General features: G+C 52.6%; 1 protein-coding gene across 2 annotated transcripts in view; it reads left to right on the plus strand.

Annotated features, from left to right (window-relative positions):
• The first annotated feature begins 12639 nt into the window (after window positions 1-12639).
• The window catches only part of LOC147120052 (putative methyltransferase DDB_G0268948), a 174044-nt gene continuing 168955 nt past the window's right edge, over window positions 12640-17728 (plus strand). For both annotated transcript variants that reach the window (XM_085985568.1, XM_085985569.1), the window contains exon 1: window positions 12640-12822. In XM_085985568.1, coding sequence (XP_085841694.1) covers window positions 12706-12822 — 117 coding nt within the window. In that variant the 5' untranslated portion in view covers window positions 12640-12705. The remainder of the gene's footprint in view (window positions 12823-17728) is intronic.

The raw sequence follows: 17728 nt of genomic DNA on the forward strand, positions 1-17728 counted from the left end.
TGGTCAATCTCCAACTCTTCCCTTCCCTTCCTCGACTTTTCCGTCTCCATCTTTGGGGATAAGTTATTGACAAACATTCACTACAAGCCCACTGACTCCCACAGCTACCTGGACTACACTTCCTCCCACCCCACCTCCTGTAAGGACTCTATTCCATTCTCCCAGTTTCTCCGTCTCCGCCGCATCTGCTCCGACGATGCCACCTTCCATACCAGTGCTTCCGACATGTCCTCCTTTTTCCTCAACCAAGGATTCCCCTCTGCTGTGGTTGACACGGCCCTCGACCGTGTCCATTCTATCTCGCGCACTTCTGCCCTCACCCCTGCCCCTCCCTCCCGGAACCACGATAGGGTTTCCCTTGTCCTCACCTTTCACCCCACCAGCCTCCACATTGAACGGATCATCCTCCACCATTTCTGCCACCTCCAGCGAGATTCCACCACCAAACGCATCTTTCCCTCACCTCCCCTTTCAGCATTCCATAGGGGCTGCTCCCTCTGCGACACCCTAGTCCAATCCTCTACCACCCCCAGCACCCCTCCCCCTTCGCCCGGCACCTTGCCATGCAAGCACAGGAGATGCAACACATGTCCTTATACCTCCCCACTTCCCACTGTCCAGGGCCCCAAACACCCCCTCCAGGTGAAACAGCGATTTGCTTGTACTTCTTGCAATTTAGTATACTATATTCGCTGCTCACAATGTGGTCTCCTCTACATTGGGGAGACCAAACGCAGATTGGGTGACCGCTTTGCGGAACACCTCCGTTCAGTCCGTAAGGGGGACCCCGAGTTCCCGGTGGCCTGTCACTTTAATTCTCCGCACCACTCCCACTCAGACCTCACCGTCCTCGGCCTCTTGCATTGTTCCACGGAAGCTCAGCGTAAGCGCGAGGAACAGCACCTCATCTTTCAGCCCTCTGGACTCAACATAGAGTTCAACAATTTCAGATCATAACCTCGGCCCCTATCACATATTTATTTTTTCTTCTTTTTTTTATCCACACTTTTTGTTTGGCCCCTTTTTTTCTTCACTCCCACATGGCAGCTGTCCTTCATTCTGCCAGCGCAATTCACACCTCATCTAGAGCCATCCTTTATTCCTTAACCTGTCCCATTACCACCTCCTCTTGCCTTGAATATCTCTTAATGTCTCTCAATGTCTCTTAATCTCTTCTGCTTTCTATCCTATCACTGACCTTCCCTTTTGTGCTTTCATCCCCTCCCCCTTTTCCCCACCCCTAAACTTGCTTTCCATTTCCTGCTTTTTTCCAGTTCTGACGAAGGGTCATCGACCTGAAACATTAACTCTGTTTCTCTCTCCACGGATGCTGCCTGGCCTGCTGAGTTTTTCCAGCGTTTTCTGCTGTTATTTCAGATTTCCAGCATCCGTAGTATTTTGCTTTCGTATTAGAGTCTGATTTTTAATTCCGCTGCTGTTTCCTTACAAATGTTGTGAATAGATTTTATTGATTTATTTTCAACTTCAGATGAGCACAATTTCATCAACTCTCGGTTGCATCACAATGATGCCATCTACTGGGACTAAGAAACATCTAGGAAACTGTGAAACTGGAAACAATACACAACCCAGACTTCATATAGTGGATGTACATCCTTGAACCATGGTATCAGGTCGTGTGATGGGACTATTTAACTCGGGCACACTAGAGATGCAAAGCTACTTTGCATTTCCAAGCTATGATGTGAATCGTATCAAACCTTAATGAACATCACGAAAAAAACCAGATTATCCGGTCATTATCACATTGCTGTTTGTGGGAGCTTGCTGTGCGCAGGTTTGGCTACCACTCCTCCAACATTACAACAGCGACTGCACTTCATTGGCTGTAAAGCGTTTGAGATGTCCTGAGTTCGTGAAAAGCACTTTATAAACGGACTGATTATTTGCAATGCATTTTCGACTCTCTCTGCACATGCGCGCCCGGGTAGGACTTGATCAGGTGGCACATGCGCAGTACGAATCAGGCGCAGTGGCTGCGGTCTGCACTGCCATGCCCCTGGGCTCCGTGCAGAGAAGGTCAGGGGATCAAAGGGGGGAAAGAGGATTGGGCGGGGAGAGAGGGGATCGGGGGGGGGAGAGAGGGGATTGAAGGGGGGGAGAGAGGGGATCGGGGGAGAGAGAGGATCGGGGTAGAGAGGGGATCGGGGGGAGAGGGGATCGAAGGGGGTGAGAGGGGATCGGGGAGAGCGGATCGGGGAGAGGGGATCGAAGGGGGAGAGAGGGGATCGGGGGAGAGGGGATCGGGGGAGAGGGGATCGGGGGAAGAGGGGATCGGGGGAGAGAGGGGATCGGGGGGAGAGGGGATCGGGGAGAGGGGATCGAAGGGGGAGGGAGGGGATCGGGGGAGAGAGGGGATCGGGGGGGGAGAGGGGATTGAAGGGGAGAGAGGGGATCGAAGGGGGGGAGAGAGGGGATCGGGGGGGAGAGAGAGGGGATGGGGGAGAGAGGATCAAAGGGGGGAGAGAGGGGATCGAAAGGGAGAGAGAGGGGACGGAAGGGGGAATTTTGGAAGATGACCAGCAATGCACCTACTATTTCTAGGGCCACTTCCTTAAGTACCCTAGGATGTAGATTATCAGGCCCTGGGGATTTATCGGCCTTCAATCCCATCAATTTCCCTAACACCATTTCCCTACAAATACTGATTTAATTCAGTTCCTCCCTCTCATTAGACCCTATGTTCCCCGACATCTCTGGGAGGTTATTTGTGTCCTCCTTTGTGAAGACAGAACTAAAGTATGTATTTAATTGGTCTGCCATTTCTTTGTTCCCCATTATAAATTCCCCTGATTCTGACTGCAAGGGACCTACGCTTGACTTCACCAATCTTTTTCTCTTCACATATCTATAAAAGCTTTTACAGTCAGTTTTTATGTTCCCTGAAAGCTTACTCTCGTACTCTATTTCCCCCCGCTTAATTAATCCCTTTGTCCTCCTTTGCTGAATCCTAAACTACTCCAAATCCTCAGGTTTACTGCTTTTTCTGGCCAATTTATATGTCCTCTCCTTGGATCTTATGCTATCCCTAATTTCCCTTGTTAGCCACAGTTGAGTCACCTTTTTTGTTTTATTTTTATGCCAAACAGGGATGAACAAATTCTATAGTTCATCCAAGCGATCTTTGAATGTTTGCCATTGCCTATCCACCGTCAACCCTTTGAGTAACATTCTCCAATCAATCCTACCCAACTCGCGCCTCATACCATCATAGTTTCCTTTATTTAAATTCAGGACCCTAGTCTCTGAGTCAACTACTTCACTCTCCATCTTAATGAAGAATTCTATCATATTATGATCGCTCCACCCCAAGGGGCCTCGCACAACAAGATTGCTAATTAATCCTTTCTCATTACATAATACCCAGTCTAAGATGGCCTGGTCTCTAGTTGCTTCCTCGACATATTGGTCCAGGAAACCATCCCGTATACACTCCAGGAATTCCTCCTCCACAGTATTGTTACTAATTGGTTAGCCCAATCTATATGTAGATTAAAGTCATCCATGATAACTGCTGTGCCCTTATTGCATGCGTCTCTAATTTCCCATTTAATGCCACCCCAAACCTCCGCATTACTGTTTGGGGGTCTGTGTACTACTCCCACTAACGTTTTCTGCCTCTTGGTATTTCTCAGTTCTACCCACACAGATTCCACATCATCATAGCTAATATCCTTCATTACAATTGTGTTAATCCCCTCTTTAACCAGCAATGCTACCCCACCTCCTTTTCCTTTTTGCCTGTCTTTCCTGAATATTGAATACCCCTGGATGTTGAGTTCCCAGCCTTGGTCACCCTGCAGCCATGTCTCTGTAATCCCAATCATATCATATCCGTTTACCTCTATTTGTGCAACTAATTCATCTACCTTATTACGAATGCTCCTTGCATTAAGACACAAAGGGGGAGAAATTTGGTATCGCCCTGTTTGGGGCGCTAGTATTGGCGGTGCGCAAAGTTTAGCGCCAGGTGCAATTTATTGCCACCTCGAGCGATATTGGGTTGCAGCACCCCTGAAGGTGATTGCGGTGCTAAATCAGGCGCTGCACGATAGTCTTAAGGCGCTAACCCAGCGGCGCGACGCAATTTCTCCGCGGGCGGGCGCAGCGCAGGTGCTGTCAATTATCGATTTCACCCAGACACGCTGGCGCCGGCCAGCTCTTAAAGGGATGGATCGATTATCATCTGCAGCCACACTCTGCGCCTTGTAGGCCTCAAAATCAGCGGCAACCTACCTGTGGCGGGCAAAACTTCAACCACATGGAGAGGGCCAGGGAGAGAGCGCAGCGCTTCACCGAGGGAGCATTGGATGCTCTGGTTGGCGCGGTGGAGCGCCGGCGATCTGTGCTTTACCCGGAGAATGGCGGGAGGCCTCAACACACCGAATACCACAGAGCTTGGAGGGAGGTTTCCCAAAGAGTCACCTCCAGCAGCATGGTTCCCAGGACTCCTGTGCAATGCAGGAAGAAGTTCAACGACCTCACTCGGGTCGTCAGGGTGAGTGCCTTTTTCAGAATCATCTTCATCCCTCCATCTGCACCTCACTTTATGGCCAGAGGGTGTGCAAAGCCCCAATGGCCAGCTGTCATCCAGCACCCATGGCCCATTCTGGAAACACACACGCACATTCAGCTCAGTGCATAATGTAAGGGCTATTCGACCATGGGAGGCATGTGATGCCAGATCAGGGCAGCATAATGTAAGGGCTATTCGACCATGGGAGGCATGTGATGCCAGATCAGGGCAGCATAATGTAAGGGCTATTCAACCATGGAGGCATGTGATACCAGATCAGGGCAGCATGTTTCATCACACCCCGTCCTTTCTCTTGCAGGCCAAGCTGGCGAGTAACTGCAGGCAACAGCTTCGGACCGGAGGAGGCCGGCCTCACTGCAGACCCTTACAGACCTGGAGGAGCGAGTCCACCAGATCGTCGCAAGCCGGATGAGTGGCCCCGTCGCCTCTGGAGATGCCGACCCCATTGTGGACAGCAATGGTAAGGTCATCACCTTTTTGACCTCTCTCCTTCCACTTGTTCCCCACACCAGCGTGCTTTTTCACTCTCGACCCAATTCAGAGCATTGCAGCACTCATGCATCCCTTGCTGCCACCCTGTCCTTTCACTGAAGCCACTCTTGAACCTCCCTGCTTTCAGATGCTGCATCACCAGCTCGGGAGGCGGCCCTCAAGCTGCCACTGCGACTGACTCCGGAGGCGAGGAGGAGGAGGAGGAAGCCGGACCATCTGTTCAACCCTCAGGCGAGCCAGCCCATCTCCAGACTGGGGAGACTCCTTCCCTGGAGGGGAGCGGGGGGGGAATGCTCTGAGGAGGATCCAGCTCCAGGACCCAGTGGCCTGCAGCAACGCGAGGAGGGTAGGGAACCTCGGGGGCCGTCTCCCCGGAGGGCGAGTCGGGCCGCGAGTACTGCTGCACAGACCACAGAAGAGGTGCATGCCCTCGTTGTAATGAGCGCCCAGGCTGGGCTGAGGCACACTGTGCTCATGGCTGCAGTGGGAAGGATGCCTGAATCCATTGAGACACTGGCAAGGAGTGTGCAGGACTTCGCCGCAGCACAGGCAAGGAGTGTGCAGGACTTCGGCGCAGCACAGGCAAGGAGTGTGCAGGACTTTGGCACAGCACTGGCAAGGATTGTCCAGGCCTTCAGCGAAGCAATGGCACCTGCCACGCAAGTGCTGAGTGCTGCCACGCAGTCACTCGCTGGTCTCATGCAGACGCAGATTGAGGCCACGCGAGCACTGACTGCTGCCACCCTCGCTGGATCGGGCAGGATTCCCCGGGGCCCTCGCCGCACCACAGCAGGCCAGCAATCTGTGCACCAGCCGATTGCTGCGCATGCTGCGGTGCTGCCCCGTCAGGGTGCCAGTGTGCCGGCTGACTAGGGAGCTGCTGTCCACTCTCAGGATGATAGCATTCCTGATGCCACCACTGGCACTTCTCCACTGCAGCTGCCACCACCTGTAGGACAGACTGCTTCCGCCCATGCAGAGTTGGAGCAGTCAGCAGCCGGGCCCTCCAGGCCCAGAGCTCGTCCAGGCCGTCCCTCAGGGGCATCTGCATTTTCGGACAGTCAGCAGGCCTCCCCCAGCCTTGCTGCAGCCACTGGGGTCCAATTATGGAGGAGTTGCAGGGCGGGAAGGGGCCAATGCCGAAAGGGAAGCAGATCACAATCGAGGGGGAAAAAGTAGAAGGTGCTGCTGATTCCTGCTATTTGTTTCATTCAAGGCCGAGGATGCTGGTCTGAATGTTAGTTATGTTTTGGACAGTCTCCCAGGTGTGAGAGTCTCTTATGTGCTAGTCTGTTTGTTTTGCTTTTTGTTGCCATTGCTTTGTCATGCGGGAAGGAAACACATTTTGTTAAATAAACAACTTTCTTTATTCACAATGGCCATGTCTGTTCTTTGCACAAATTTTGCCCTTGACCGGCTTAGGGGTAGCAGAACGGTTCCATTCATGTTCTTGGAATGGCAGCAAGCATTCCCTGAGAGGGGCCTAGAAGCGACTTGCTATAAGCCTCTGACGGACGGCCCCTTTGCAGTTTGTACCTCCCTCCCGTTTTGGTGCTGCTGCTCCTCCTCCTCCTCCTCCTCCTCTGCTGGTGCTTCAATGTCTGGTGGCATTGGCTGGGTCCTGAGGATTGCCAGGTTATGCAGCATGCAACACACAACCACGAAGTGGTAGACTCGCTCAGGTGAGTACTGAAGGGCTCCTCCGGAATGGTCCAGACAGCGGAACCGTTGCTTCAGCACGCCGATTGTGTGCTCAATGATGTTCCTGGTCACTTGATGGCTCTCATTGTAACGTTCTTCAGCAGGGGTGCTGGGCGAACGGAGCGGGGTCATCAGCCAGGGGCACAGAGGATAGCCCTTGTCCCTGAGAAGCCAGCCTCCTGGGTGAGCTGGGGCCTCGAAAAGGTCTGCCACAGAAGTCTGGCGCAGGATGAAGGCGTCGTGGCTGCTGCCTGGAAAGTGGGCATTCACAGCGAGTATCAGCTGTTGGTGGTCACAGGTCAGCTGCACATTCAAAGAATGGAACCCCTTTCGGTTGCGGAAATCCTCCGCATTCTCTAGAGGCACCCGCAAAGCCACGTGCGTGCAGTCAATGGTGCACTGCACCATGGGGAAGCCTGCTATCCTTGCGAAGCCCTCTGCGCGCTCTCGCTGCTTGTCCGGGGTCATTGGGAAGGAGATGTACTGCCGTCTCCTTTTAAAGAGGGCATTAGTCACTTGACGGATGCAGCAATGCACCGCGAACTGTGAGATGTTGGCAATGTCCCCAGTAGCGGCCTGAAAGGAGCCGCTTGCATAGAAGTTTAGAGGCACAGCCACCGACAGAGATGTCCTGCACCTTAGTTAAGGCTGCAGATCTGGCTGAAGCAGGTGGCAGAGCTCAGTGACCACCTCCTTACTGAAGCGCAGCCTTCGGAAACACTGCTCCTCCGACATGTTGATATATGAAAACTGCTGGCAGAAAACCCTGGCAGCGTAAGGTCTCGTGTGCCGATGTCTGTAGGCCCTCCTCCATCTGGCCATGCCTGCCACTCTATCCCTGTGTCTCTGTGCCCTGTCAATATGATTGAGAAGGACGACGTTCCCATCCAATGCAGCCCCCATAGTAAGTGCACACTGAAAGTTATGCCATTTGAGAAGCTCACCAACTGCAAAGTGATGTTCAGAAGGCTAAAGTTCCTCTGCCAGCTACTGGCTCACTGCAGAAATGGCTCTCCGTGTGTACCTGAGCAACTCACTCTCTCTGTCAAAGAAGTTGTGGTCCAAAAATGGCTACCACTAATAATCCAGAACAGTCCCCTTTAAATAGCACCCCCCGAGCCCGACAGCGACTGGGAAACGTTCCAGGTAACCTGTCCTTGTTAGCGCCAGGTGGAACGGAGGGGGGCGCCACTGAATTTCTGGTCCGGGGCACCCCAAGGGCGTTGCACACTGAAATGACGTCATGATCTGCGTGCGCCGGTGAGCGAGCGCTACGGTTTAGCGCCGGCGCTAAATGTCCACTCAATATGGGAAGAGGCGCAGAGTTCGCTGCGTCCGGGCGCTAGTTGGTTAGCGCCCCACTTCTCGACCTCTTTAGGCGCTAATGGGTGGCGCAACCAAATTTTTCCCCCAAACCCTTCAGGCTTGTTTTTTTAACACTCTTAGACCTTTTAGAATTATTATTTACTGTGGCCATGTTTGATTTAAACCCTTGATTTCTCTGACTGCCACCTTTGCTTTTCTCCTTCCTGTCTTTTGCTTCTATCCTTGTTTCCCTTTCCTCTGTCTCCCTGCTCAGGTTCCCAACCCCCTGCCATTTTAGTTTAATCCTCCCCCAGAGCACTAGCAAACATTCCCCCTCGGACATCGGCCCCGGTCCTGCCCAGGTGCAAACCGTCCAGTTTGCACTGGTCCCACCTCCCCAGAACTGGTTCCAATGTCCCAGGAATTTGAATCCCTCCCCCTTGCACCATTCCTCTAGCCACGTATTCATCTGAAATATCCTTCTATTTCTACTCTGACTAGCACGTGGCACTGGTAGCAATCCTGAGATTACTACCTTTGAGGTCCTATTTTTAATTTACCTCCTAACTCCCTATATTCAGCTTTTAGGACCTCATCCCATTTTTTACCTATATTGTTGGTACCTATATGCACCACGACAACTGACTGTTCACCCTCCTCTTCCAAATGCTCTGAAGCCGCTCTGAGACATCCTTGACCCTTGCACCAGGGAGGCAACATACCATCCTGGAGTCTCGTTTGCAGCCGCAGAAACACCTATCTAGTCCCTTACTATAGAATCCCTATGACTACAGCTCTACCCCTCTTTTTCCTCCCGTCCTGTGCAGCAGAACCACCCATGGTGCCAGGAGTTGGCTGCTGCTGCTTCCCCAATAAGCCATCCTCCCCAACAATATCCAAAGCAGTATATCTGTTTGGGAGGGGGATGGCCCCAGGGGACCCCTGCACTACCTGCCTGCACCTACTACTCTGCTGGCGGTCACCGATTCCCTTCCTGCTGTGCAGCCTTTACCTGGCGGTGTGACCAACTCATTAATGTGCTATCCACGACGTCCTCAGCATCGCGAATGCTCCAGTACTTATCCATTTGCAGCTCCAGCACCGCAATGTGGTCTGCCAGTAGCTGCAGCTGGATACATTTCCCGCACACATGGCCATCAGGGAAACAGGAAGTGTCCCTGATTTCCCACATAGTGCAGGAGGAGCATACCACGACGCTGAGTTGTACTGCCATGACTTACCCTTTAATTAATTCAAGTTAAATTAAATCAAATCAATCCCACCAATTACACTATAATTAAATGATATACTCAAGGGCCCTTGTTTACAAGCAGTCCCCGCTACACAACAGAGACCTTAGAAACTATAAACCACAAAATTTATGTTTGGAAATAGCGAAAAAGAGAGAAATATTCATCCACCAATCACTTACCTGCTTTCTGGTGACGTCACACTTCGATTACTTTTTTACTTCTCTCTCTCCTCTCGCAGGTCCGCCTCTCCCGCTCTCGGAGCTCAGTTTGGATCTGCCTCTCCGGCTCTCAGAGCTCGGTTTGGGTCCGCTCTCCCGCTCTTGGAGCTCAGTTTGGGTCCGCCTCTCCCACTTCTCAGAGCTCAGTTTGGGTCCACCTCTCCCGCTCTCGGAGCTCGGTTTGGGTCTGCCTCTCCGGCTCTCGGAGCTCGGTTTGGGTCCACCTCTCCCGCTCTCGGAGCTCGGTTTGGGTCCGCCTCTCCCGCTCTCGGAGCTCGGTTTGGGTCCGCCTCTCCCGCTCTCGGAGCTCGGTTTGGGTCCGCCTCTCCCGCTCTCGGAGCTCGGTTTGGGTCCGCCTCTCCGGCTCTCGGAGCTCGGTTTGGGTCCACCTCTCCTCTCGCAGGTCCGCCTCTCCCGCTCTCGGAGGGGAGAGAGAGGGGATCCGGGGGGGGGTGGTGGAGAGGGATTGAAGGGGGAGGGAGGGGATCAAAGGGTAGAGAGGTGATCAGGGGGAGAGAGGGGATTGAAGGGGGGGAGAGAGGGGATCAAAGGGGAGAAAGAGGGAATTGAAGGGGGGAGAGAGGGGATCGAAGGGGGGAGAGAGGGATTGAAGGGGAGAAAGAGGGAATTGAAGGGGGAGAGAGGGGATCGAAGGGGGAAGAGAGGGATCGAAGCGGGGGGAGAGGGGGATCGAAGGGGGGAGAGAGGGATCGAAGGGGGGAGAGAGAGGATTGAAGGGGGAGAGAGGGGATTGAAGGGGGGGAAAGAGGGGAATTGAAGGGGGGAGAGAGGGGATTGAAGGGGGGAGAGAGAGGATTGAAGGGGGAGAGAGGGGATTGAAGGGGGAGAGAGAGGGGATTGAAGGAGGGAGAGAGAGGATTGAAGGGGGAGAGAGAGGATTGAAGGGGGAGAGGGGATTGAAGGGGGGAGAGAGGGATTAAAGGGGGAGAGAGGGGATTGAAGGGGGGAGAGAGGGGCTCGAAGGGGGAGAGAGGGGATTGAAGGGGGGAGAGGGGATTGAAGGGGGAGAGGGGATTGAAGGGAGGAGAGGGGATTGAAGGGGGAGAGGGGATTGAAGGGGAGAAAGGGGATTGAAGCGGGGAGAGAGTGGGGGATTGAAGCGGGGAGAGGGGATTGAAGGGGTGGAGAGGGGATGGGGAGAGGTGATTGGAGGGGGAGAGAGAATTGGAGGGGGGAGAGGGGATTGGAGGGGGGAGGGGATTGGAGGGGAGAGAGGGGATCAAAGGGAGCAGAGAGGGGATTGGGGGGAGAGGGGATTGGAGGGAAGAGAGGGGATTGGAGGGGGGAGGGTATGGAGGGGGGAGAGGGGATCGAAGGGAGGCAGAGAGGGGATCGGGGGGGAGAGAGGGTATGGGTGGCAAGGTGATTGGAGGGGGAGAGAGGGATCGAAGGGAGGCAGAGGGTGGATTGGGGGGAGAGGGGATTGGAGGGAAGAGAGGGGATTGGAGGGGGGAGGGTATAGAGTGGGGAGAGGGGATCGAAGGGAGGCAGAGAGGGGATCGGGGGGGAGAGAGGGTGTGGGTGGCGAGGGGATTGGAGGGGGGAGAGGGGATCGAAGGGAGGCAGAGAGGGGATGGGGGAGAGAGGGTGGGGGGAGAGAGAAGATGGAGCGGGGGAGAGGGGATCGAAGGGAGGCAGAGGGGGGATTGAGGGAGAGGGGATTGGAGGGAAGAGAGGGGATTGGAGGGAGAGAGAGGGGATCGAAGGGAGGCAGAGAGGGGATTGGGAGAGGGGATTGGAGGGAAGAGAGGGGATTGGAGGGGGGAGGGTATGGGAGTGGGGAGAGGGGATCGAAGGGAGGCAGAGAGGGGATCGAAGGGAGGCAGAGAGAGGGGATGGGGGAGAGAGGATGGAGGGGGGAGAGGGGATCGAAGGGAGGCAGAGAGGGGATGGGGAGAGAGGGATGGAGGGGGGGAGAGGGGATCGAAGGGAGGCAGAGAGGGGATGGGGGAGAGAGGATGGAGGGGGGAGAGGGGATCAGAGAGAGAGGAGCTCAGAGTGGGGAGAAGGTCAGGAGCTTGGGGGAGGGAGAAGGTCAGTGACTCGGCGGGAGGTCAGGAACTTGTTGGCGGGTGGAGCCTGGTGAGAATAGTGGGGGGAGGGGCTGGAAGGAATGTGATCCAAGTCTAAAGGAGGGGGGGATGAGAGCAAGAACGTGATCCAGATGGGAACATAGATCACGTTCTCCTGCCCTCTGTCAGGCCTGGATCACGTTCTTCCCCCCTCAACCCATTTACACCTGCACCGTGTTCACCCTCTCCTCCCCCCCACACTAGCGATGGGCAATAAATAAATGAATTTTAAAAAATGAGAGTGTATTCTGTGTTGGTTCTACAACCTGCATAACATTACATTTATGTGTTATTTGCCAGACTCGACTATTCCCATGTTCTCCTGGTCAGCTTCCCATCTTCCACCTTCAATGAACTTGAGCTCATCCAAAACTCTGCTGCACCTATCCTAACACGCAGCAAGTCCCATTCACCCACCTATCCAGCTGGCTTAGTCAGCCTCGTACCCAAAGAAGTGTCAGGATAAATTACAGTATTGATAATTCCAAGGTTTACTAACCCTTACATTGTGCGGTGTAGGTGTGTTCAATGCTCTGCGCAGATTGGCTGCCGTATTTCCCACATTACAACAGTGACTGCACTTCAAAAAGTACTTCATTGTCTGTAAAGCGCTTTGGGATGTTCTGAGGTCCTGAAAGGCGCTATATAAATGCAAGTCTTTCTGTCTGTCTGTACAATGTCCCTCCCCCACTCCTTGCTTTCCATGGGCCATAGTCCAGAACCTAGACAGTAATCGCCTCTACAACAGCTGCTTGTGTCAGCAGAAACAGCCTTTTATCAAACTTCAGAAACTGTCAATTATTTCCAGAGGCTAAGTTTACTTTGCCATTGTGTTCAGTCTTTCTATTAATAGTTACCTCACATTGCACTGCCCAGTCGCGTACTTCTAATCTTGATGTGTGCAGATGACCGTGATATGAAAGCGCTAAATGGTTGGAAAGAAAGTTCAGGTCCCGCCTTAGAGACAGATTGGTTATAATCATAGTGAGTGCTTATTACTGACTCAGTGACGGAGAAGAGTGACCTTCAGGAATTACCTGTGTTAAAGAAACCTGGCAGACAGACGTTCAGTTGCTCGAAGCTACATGATCATGGCTGCACGTTTTTTTGAGGAGCAGAAACACGCTGCCCTGTATCAGAAGTACAGGCTCCCTTCACCTGCTGAAATCCACAACCTGGTCCTTAACTACCTGCAGAGAAAGGTGAGAATGTGGAGAAATAAACATAGCCAGCAGATCCTTGAAAAAAAGGGTCGGCCTGTGACAGTTATAGCATTACTTCATATGGGTGTAGATGTAAAGTAACTATAATTTTATATTTAGGTGGTTAAACCGGACAATTGGGTCAGGAGTAGCGGAGTTTATTGCTGTGATGCCTCCTCCGTATTTGTGAATTGCTCATTGAGTTATTGTACGTTCCATGGTCTGTTCTGGGTGACCACAGTCGCACACTGGAGAGTTTTTAATTCTCCATTTGTGCATCAAGTATTCGCATCTGCCATGGTTTGTGCGGATGTGGTTTAGGGTTTGCAAAGATTGAAGCCAGGGATCTTCTGCGTCGGGTCTTTCACGAGATGTTTGTGATTTCTTGTGAACTCCATTTGGCTTTCCAAACATCACCAGGGTTGAAGTTGCATTGTCGAAGGTTAAGCGCGTGACCGTTACAGTAAAAAGGAATAACTTCGAGTTGTGAGCATTGGTAAAGTAAAGGAAGCCTCGATCAATTCAGGACTTGTTTCCTGGTACTATTCCATTTGTCAATGAATTCCTGTATGTAAACAGCTGAACATGATGAATTTGTACTCATTTAGGTAGGAAAGAGCTGAGAGATAGAGTACTCGACTGAAAACTTTTAACACTATTTTTTCTGAAGTTTCTCGTTGTTCCATTGGCTGCCCTTTCACCTGTGGCTCACACCTTGTTACCAATGTTCCTGCGAAGCTGTGCGGCCGCTGGAGGTCTTGCGCAGGCCTCTCAGCAGCTTTTACATGGAAGAAACCGCGCATTCGTGAAAATTTGAGTGGGCCACACAGCCAGTTAAAGGGGCTGCGCACAAAAAAATAAATTAGAGGTAACATTGCTTGTTACCCAGGAGAGATCAGGCTTTATAGTTTACTAGCTGTAAATGATGCACAAAACAATTTGTCTTTAAACTGAGCTGGGCAGCACGGTGGCATAGTGGTTAGCACTGTTGCCTCACAGCGCCAGGGACCCGGGTTCAAATCCGGCCTCAGGTGACTGTCTGTGTGGAGTTTGCACATTCTCCCCGTGTTTGCGTGGGTTTTCTCCGGGTGCTCCGGTTTCCTCCCACAGTCCAAAGATGTGCGGGTTAGGTTGATTGGCCATGATAAAAATTGGCCCTTAGTGTTAGGGGGGATTAAATATGTGGGGTTACGGGGTTACGGGGATAGGGCTTGGGTGGGATGGCTGTCGGTGTAGGGACCGGGTGCTAGGGTTTGGATGATCAGCCATGATCTCGTTGAATGGCGGAGCAGGCTCGAAGGGCCGAATGGCCTACTCCTGTTCCTATCTTCTATGTTTCTATGTTTCTATGAAATTGGTGACATTTCGTGGCTGGGAAGAGGGGGTAGCAGAGGTCCAGACTTACACTTCTGCACTTCCTGGCTTCACGAAGGAAAGTTATTGACTGACCATAAAGGGCCTTCTCTTCTCCCCCGCCAGGTTTTCCAGAGCTGGGTGACCACAGTGGGCTGCTCACTCAGTCAGCCCTTAAAATGCCATCGGGGTCCTAATGACATCGCAAGACTCTGATTTGCATGTATTAACGAGACTCCCGCCTGACTGGATGCCCTGACCGCCTAAAGAAGGGCCCAGTTACCATGGCTGTGTTTACCCCAAGTCCGAGGCACCACTGACTGCATCCGTGCAATCTGAGAACCCTTGACTAATCTTAGTGCTGGTGGGTGCTTTGAATGCTCCCCATTCACCGTATTTCATGTTTGAAGTTGTCCTGGATGCCAGGGAGACTAGGACCCAATGGAGCACAATTGTCCACACCCGCCATCTGGCACACCTTTGCTGGCCAATGGCGGTGTGGAGCAGGCTGCACAAGATCTGGGTCAGCAGGGAGCCAGGTGCAGGGCTGTGCTTAACTGCTGCACAGACACCTCCACCATAGAGTTGGCTCTGCCAGTGCCAGTGGCAACCAAGGCAATCACAGCCAGTACTGCACTGCCTCTGCCTTCTGTTGCGCATCCCAGGGTGGGGGTGAGGTATCCGGAGCTGTCCCAGGGGGAGGGTCCCTGAGCTATCCCAGGGGGAGCGTCCATGAGTTATCCCAGGGGGAGGGTCTCCTGAGCTATCCCAGGGGGAGGGTCCCTGAGCTATCCCAGGGGGAGGGTCCCTGAGCTATCCCAGGGGGAGGGTCCATGAGATATCCCGGGAGAGGGTCCATGAGCTATCCCAGGGGGAGCGTCCATGAGCTATCCCAGGGGGAGGGTCCATGAGCTATCCCAGGGGGAGGGTCCATGAGCTATATCGGGGGAGGGTCCCTGAGCTATCCTAGGGGGAGGGTCCATGAGCTATCCCGGGGGAGGATCCATGAGCTATCCCAGGGGGAGCATCCATGAGCTATCCCAGGGGGAGGGTCTCCTGAGCTATCCCAGGGGGAGGGTCCATGAGCTATCCCAGGGGGAGCGTCCATGAGCTATCCCAGGGGGAGGGTCTCCTGAGTTATCCCAGGGGGAGGGTCCCTGAGCTATCCCAGGGGGAGGGTCCATGAGCTATCCCAGGGGGAGGGTCCATGAGCTATCCCAGGGGGAGGGTCCCTGATCTATCCCGGGGGGGGGGGTCCATGAGCTATCCCAGGGGGAGGGTCCCTGATCTATCCCGGGGGGGGGTCCCTGAGCTATCCCAGGGGGAGGGTCCATGAGCTATCCCAGGGGGAGGGTCCCTGATCTACCCAGGGGGAGGGTCCCTGAGCTATCCCAGGGGGAGGGTCCATGAGCTGTCCCAGGGGGTGGGTCCATGAGCTATCCCAGGGGGTGGGTCCCTGAGCTATCCCAGGGGGAGGGTCCCTGAGCTATCCCAGGGGGAGGGTCTATGAGCTATCCCAGGGAGAGGGTCTCCTGAGCTATCCCAGGGGGAGGGTCTATGAGCTATCCCAGGGGGAGGGTCCCTGAGCTATTCCGGGGGAGGGTCCATGAGCTATCCCAGGGGGAGGGTCTATGAGCTATCCCAGGGGGAGGGTCTCCTGAGCTATCCCAGGGGGAGGGTCCCTGAGCTATCCCAGGGGAAGGGTCTATGGGCTATCCCAGCGGGTGGGTCCATGAGCTACCCAGGGGGAGGCTCCATGAGCTATCCCAGGGGGAGGGTCCATGAGCTATCCCAGGGGGAGGGTCTATGAGCTATCCCAGGGGGAGGGTCTATGAGCTATCCCAGGGGGTGGGTCTATGAGCTATCCCAGGGGGAGGGTCCATGAGCTATCCCAGGGGGAGGGTGAAATAAAGAGTAGCTTGCCTTTCAAAAGCTAGGCTTTATTAACCTTAAAAAACCAGCAGTACATGTTAAGCACCCAGTCTCAACCAAACTGTAGAGAACTGAATTTAAGATGGCCACCACAGGTCACATGGAATCAACTAACCAATAAGTTTACAGCATATATCTCAAGGCAGGAAAACAGGCAACCAATTACAATGCTTCTTATAAAACAAGAATAATCACCACATTCACCCCTCCTTTTAAAATATACTTCCACATAGGTAGCCTTTACAGTTTACAATTAATTATTTATGACTAGAGCAATACATGTATAATGCCTTCAACAATTTTAAAATTTTACTATTAAATTATTAATTATATTAAAAGTCCATTTTTAATCGGTCGACCGGATATCTTGTTCGTGTCGACCTTCTTAGCCTTGGTGGAGCTCCTTGCCCTCCCACACCAGGAGACACAGAAATATCTTCTGCAGGGAGGCTATCAATATCCCAATTATCAACGGTTTCCGGATTGGAAGTCCCATTAGAAGGTAAACTGGGAGGGTCATGAACATCCATCGGGGGCAGACTGAAAGAATTGTAAGTGTCTGCAATAGGATTGGAAATGTTCATAGTATCTGTGACGACATCAACATTATCTGAATTATGGCTATTGTTAATGTCCTCAGGAGAGGGCTGGCCACCACAAGGAGCTAAGTCTTTAACTGAAACCGTACTTTCTTTCCCATCTTGGAATCGAATATGAGCATATTGGGAATTTGCCTCCAATAGCTCCACCTCCTCCACTAAAGGATCATACTTTGACAGTCTAACATGGCGTCGGAGCAGCACAGGTCCCTGCATAGTAAGCCATGAAGGTACCAAATATCCCATAGAGGATCTCCACGGATAGTTGAAGAGCCTTTCATGGGGGGTCACATTAGTAGCCGTTGAAAGCAATGATCTAATGGAATGCAGGGCATCAGGCAGTACCATTTCCCACTGTGTATTCTTAAGGTTCTGGGATGTCAAAGCCAACATAACTGCCTTCCAGATCACCCCATTGTATTGTTCGCACTGTCCATTACCCTGGGGATTATACGGGGTAGTTCTGCTAGTAGAAATTCCCCGACTCTGGAGGTATTCCTTCAACTGGGAAGACATAAAAGAACTTCCCTGATCCGAATGGATATACGCAGGCATCCCAAAGATGACAAAAAGTTGAGTCAGACATTTAATAACTGTAGCAGCTGATACATCTGCACAAGGAAAAGCAAAAGGGAACCTTGAAAACTCATCCACAACAGTAAATATATATCGATTCTGAGTCGTTGAAGGAAGAGGCCCCTTAAAATCAATGCTCAGGCGTTCAAAGGGAGAAGTAGCCTTTATAAGATGAGCTCGTTGAGGCTTAAAGAAATTCGGTTTACACCGGGCGCAGACAGAGCATGACGAAGTCATCCACTTGACGTCTTCAACTGAAAAGGGCAAATTCTTACTGCGCACGAAGTGTATCATCCTCGTAACACCAGGATGGCACAAAGCATTATGAAGATTAATAAGCGTATCTCTGTGAAGCACAGAACAATAAGCCCTCAACAGCGCATCAGCGGCAACATTATCCTTCCCCGGACGATAGACTATATCGAAATGGTAGCATGCCAACTCGA

The sequence above is a fragment of the Somniosus microcephalus genome, chromosome 4 (assembly GCF_052327205.1).
Source record: "Somniosus microcephalus isolate GS21.2 chromosome 4, FLI_Smic_1.0, whole genome shotgun sequence".
NCBI classification, from domain to species: Eukaryota; Metazoa; Chordata; class Chondrichthyes; order Squaliformes; family Somniosidae; genus Somniosus; species Somniosus microcephalus.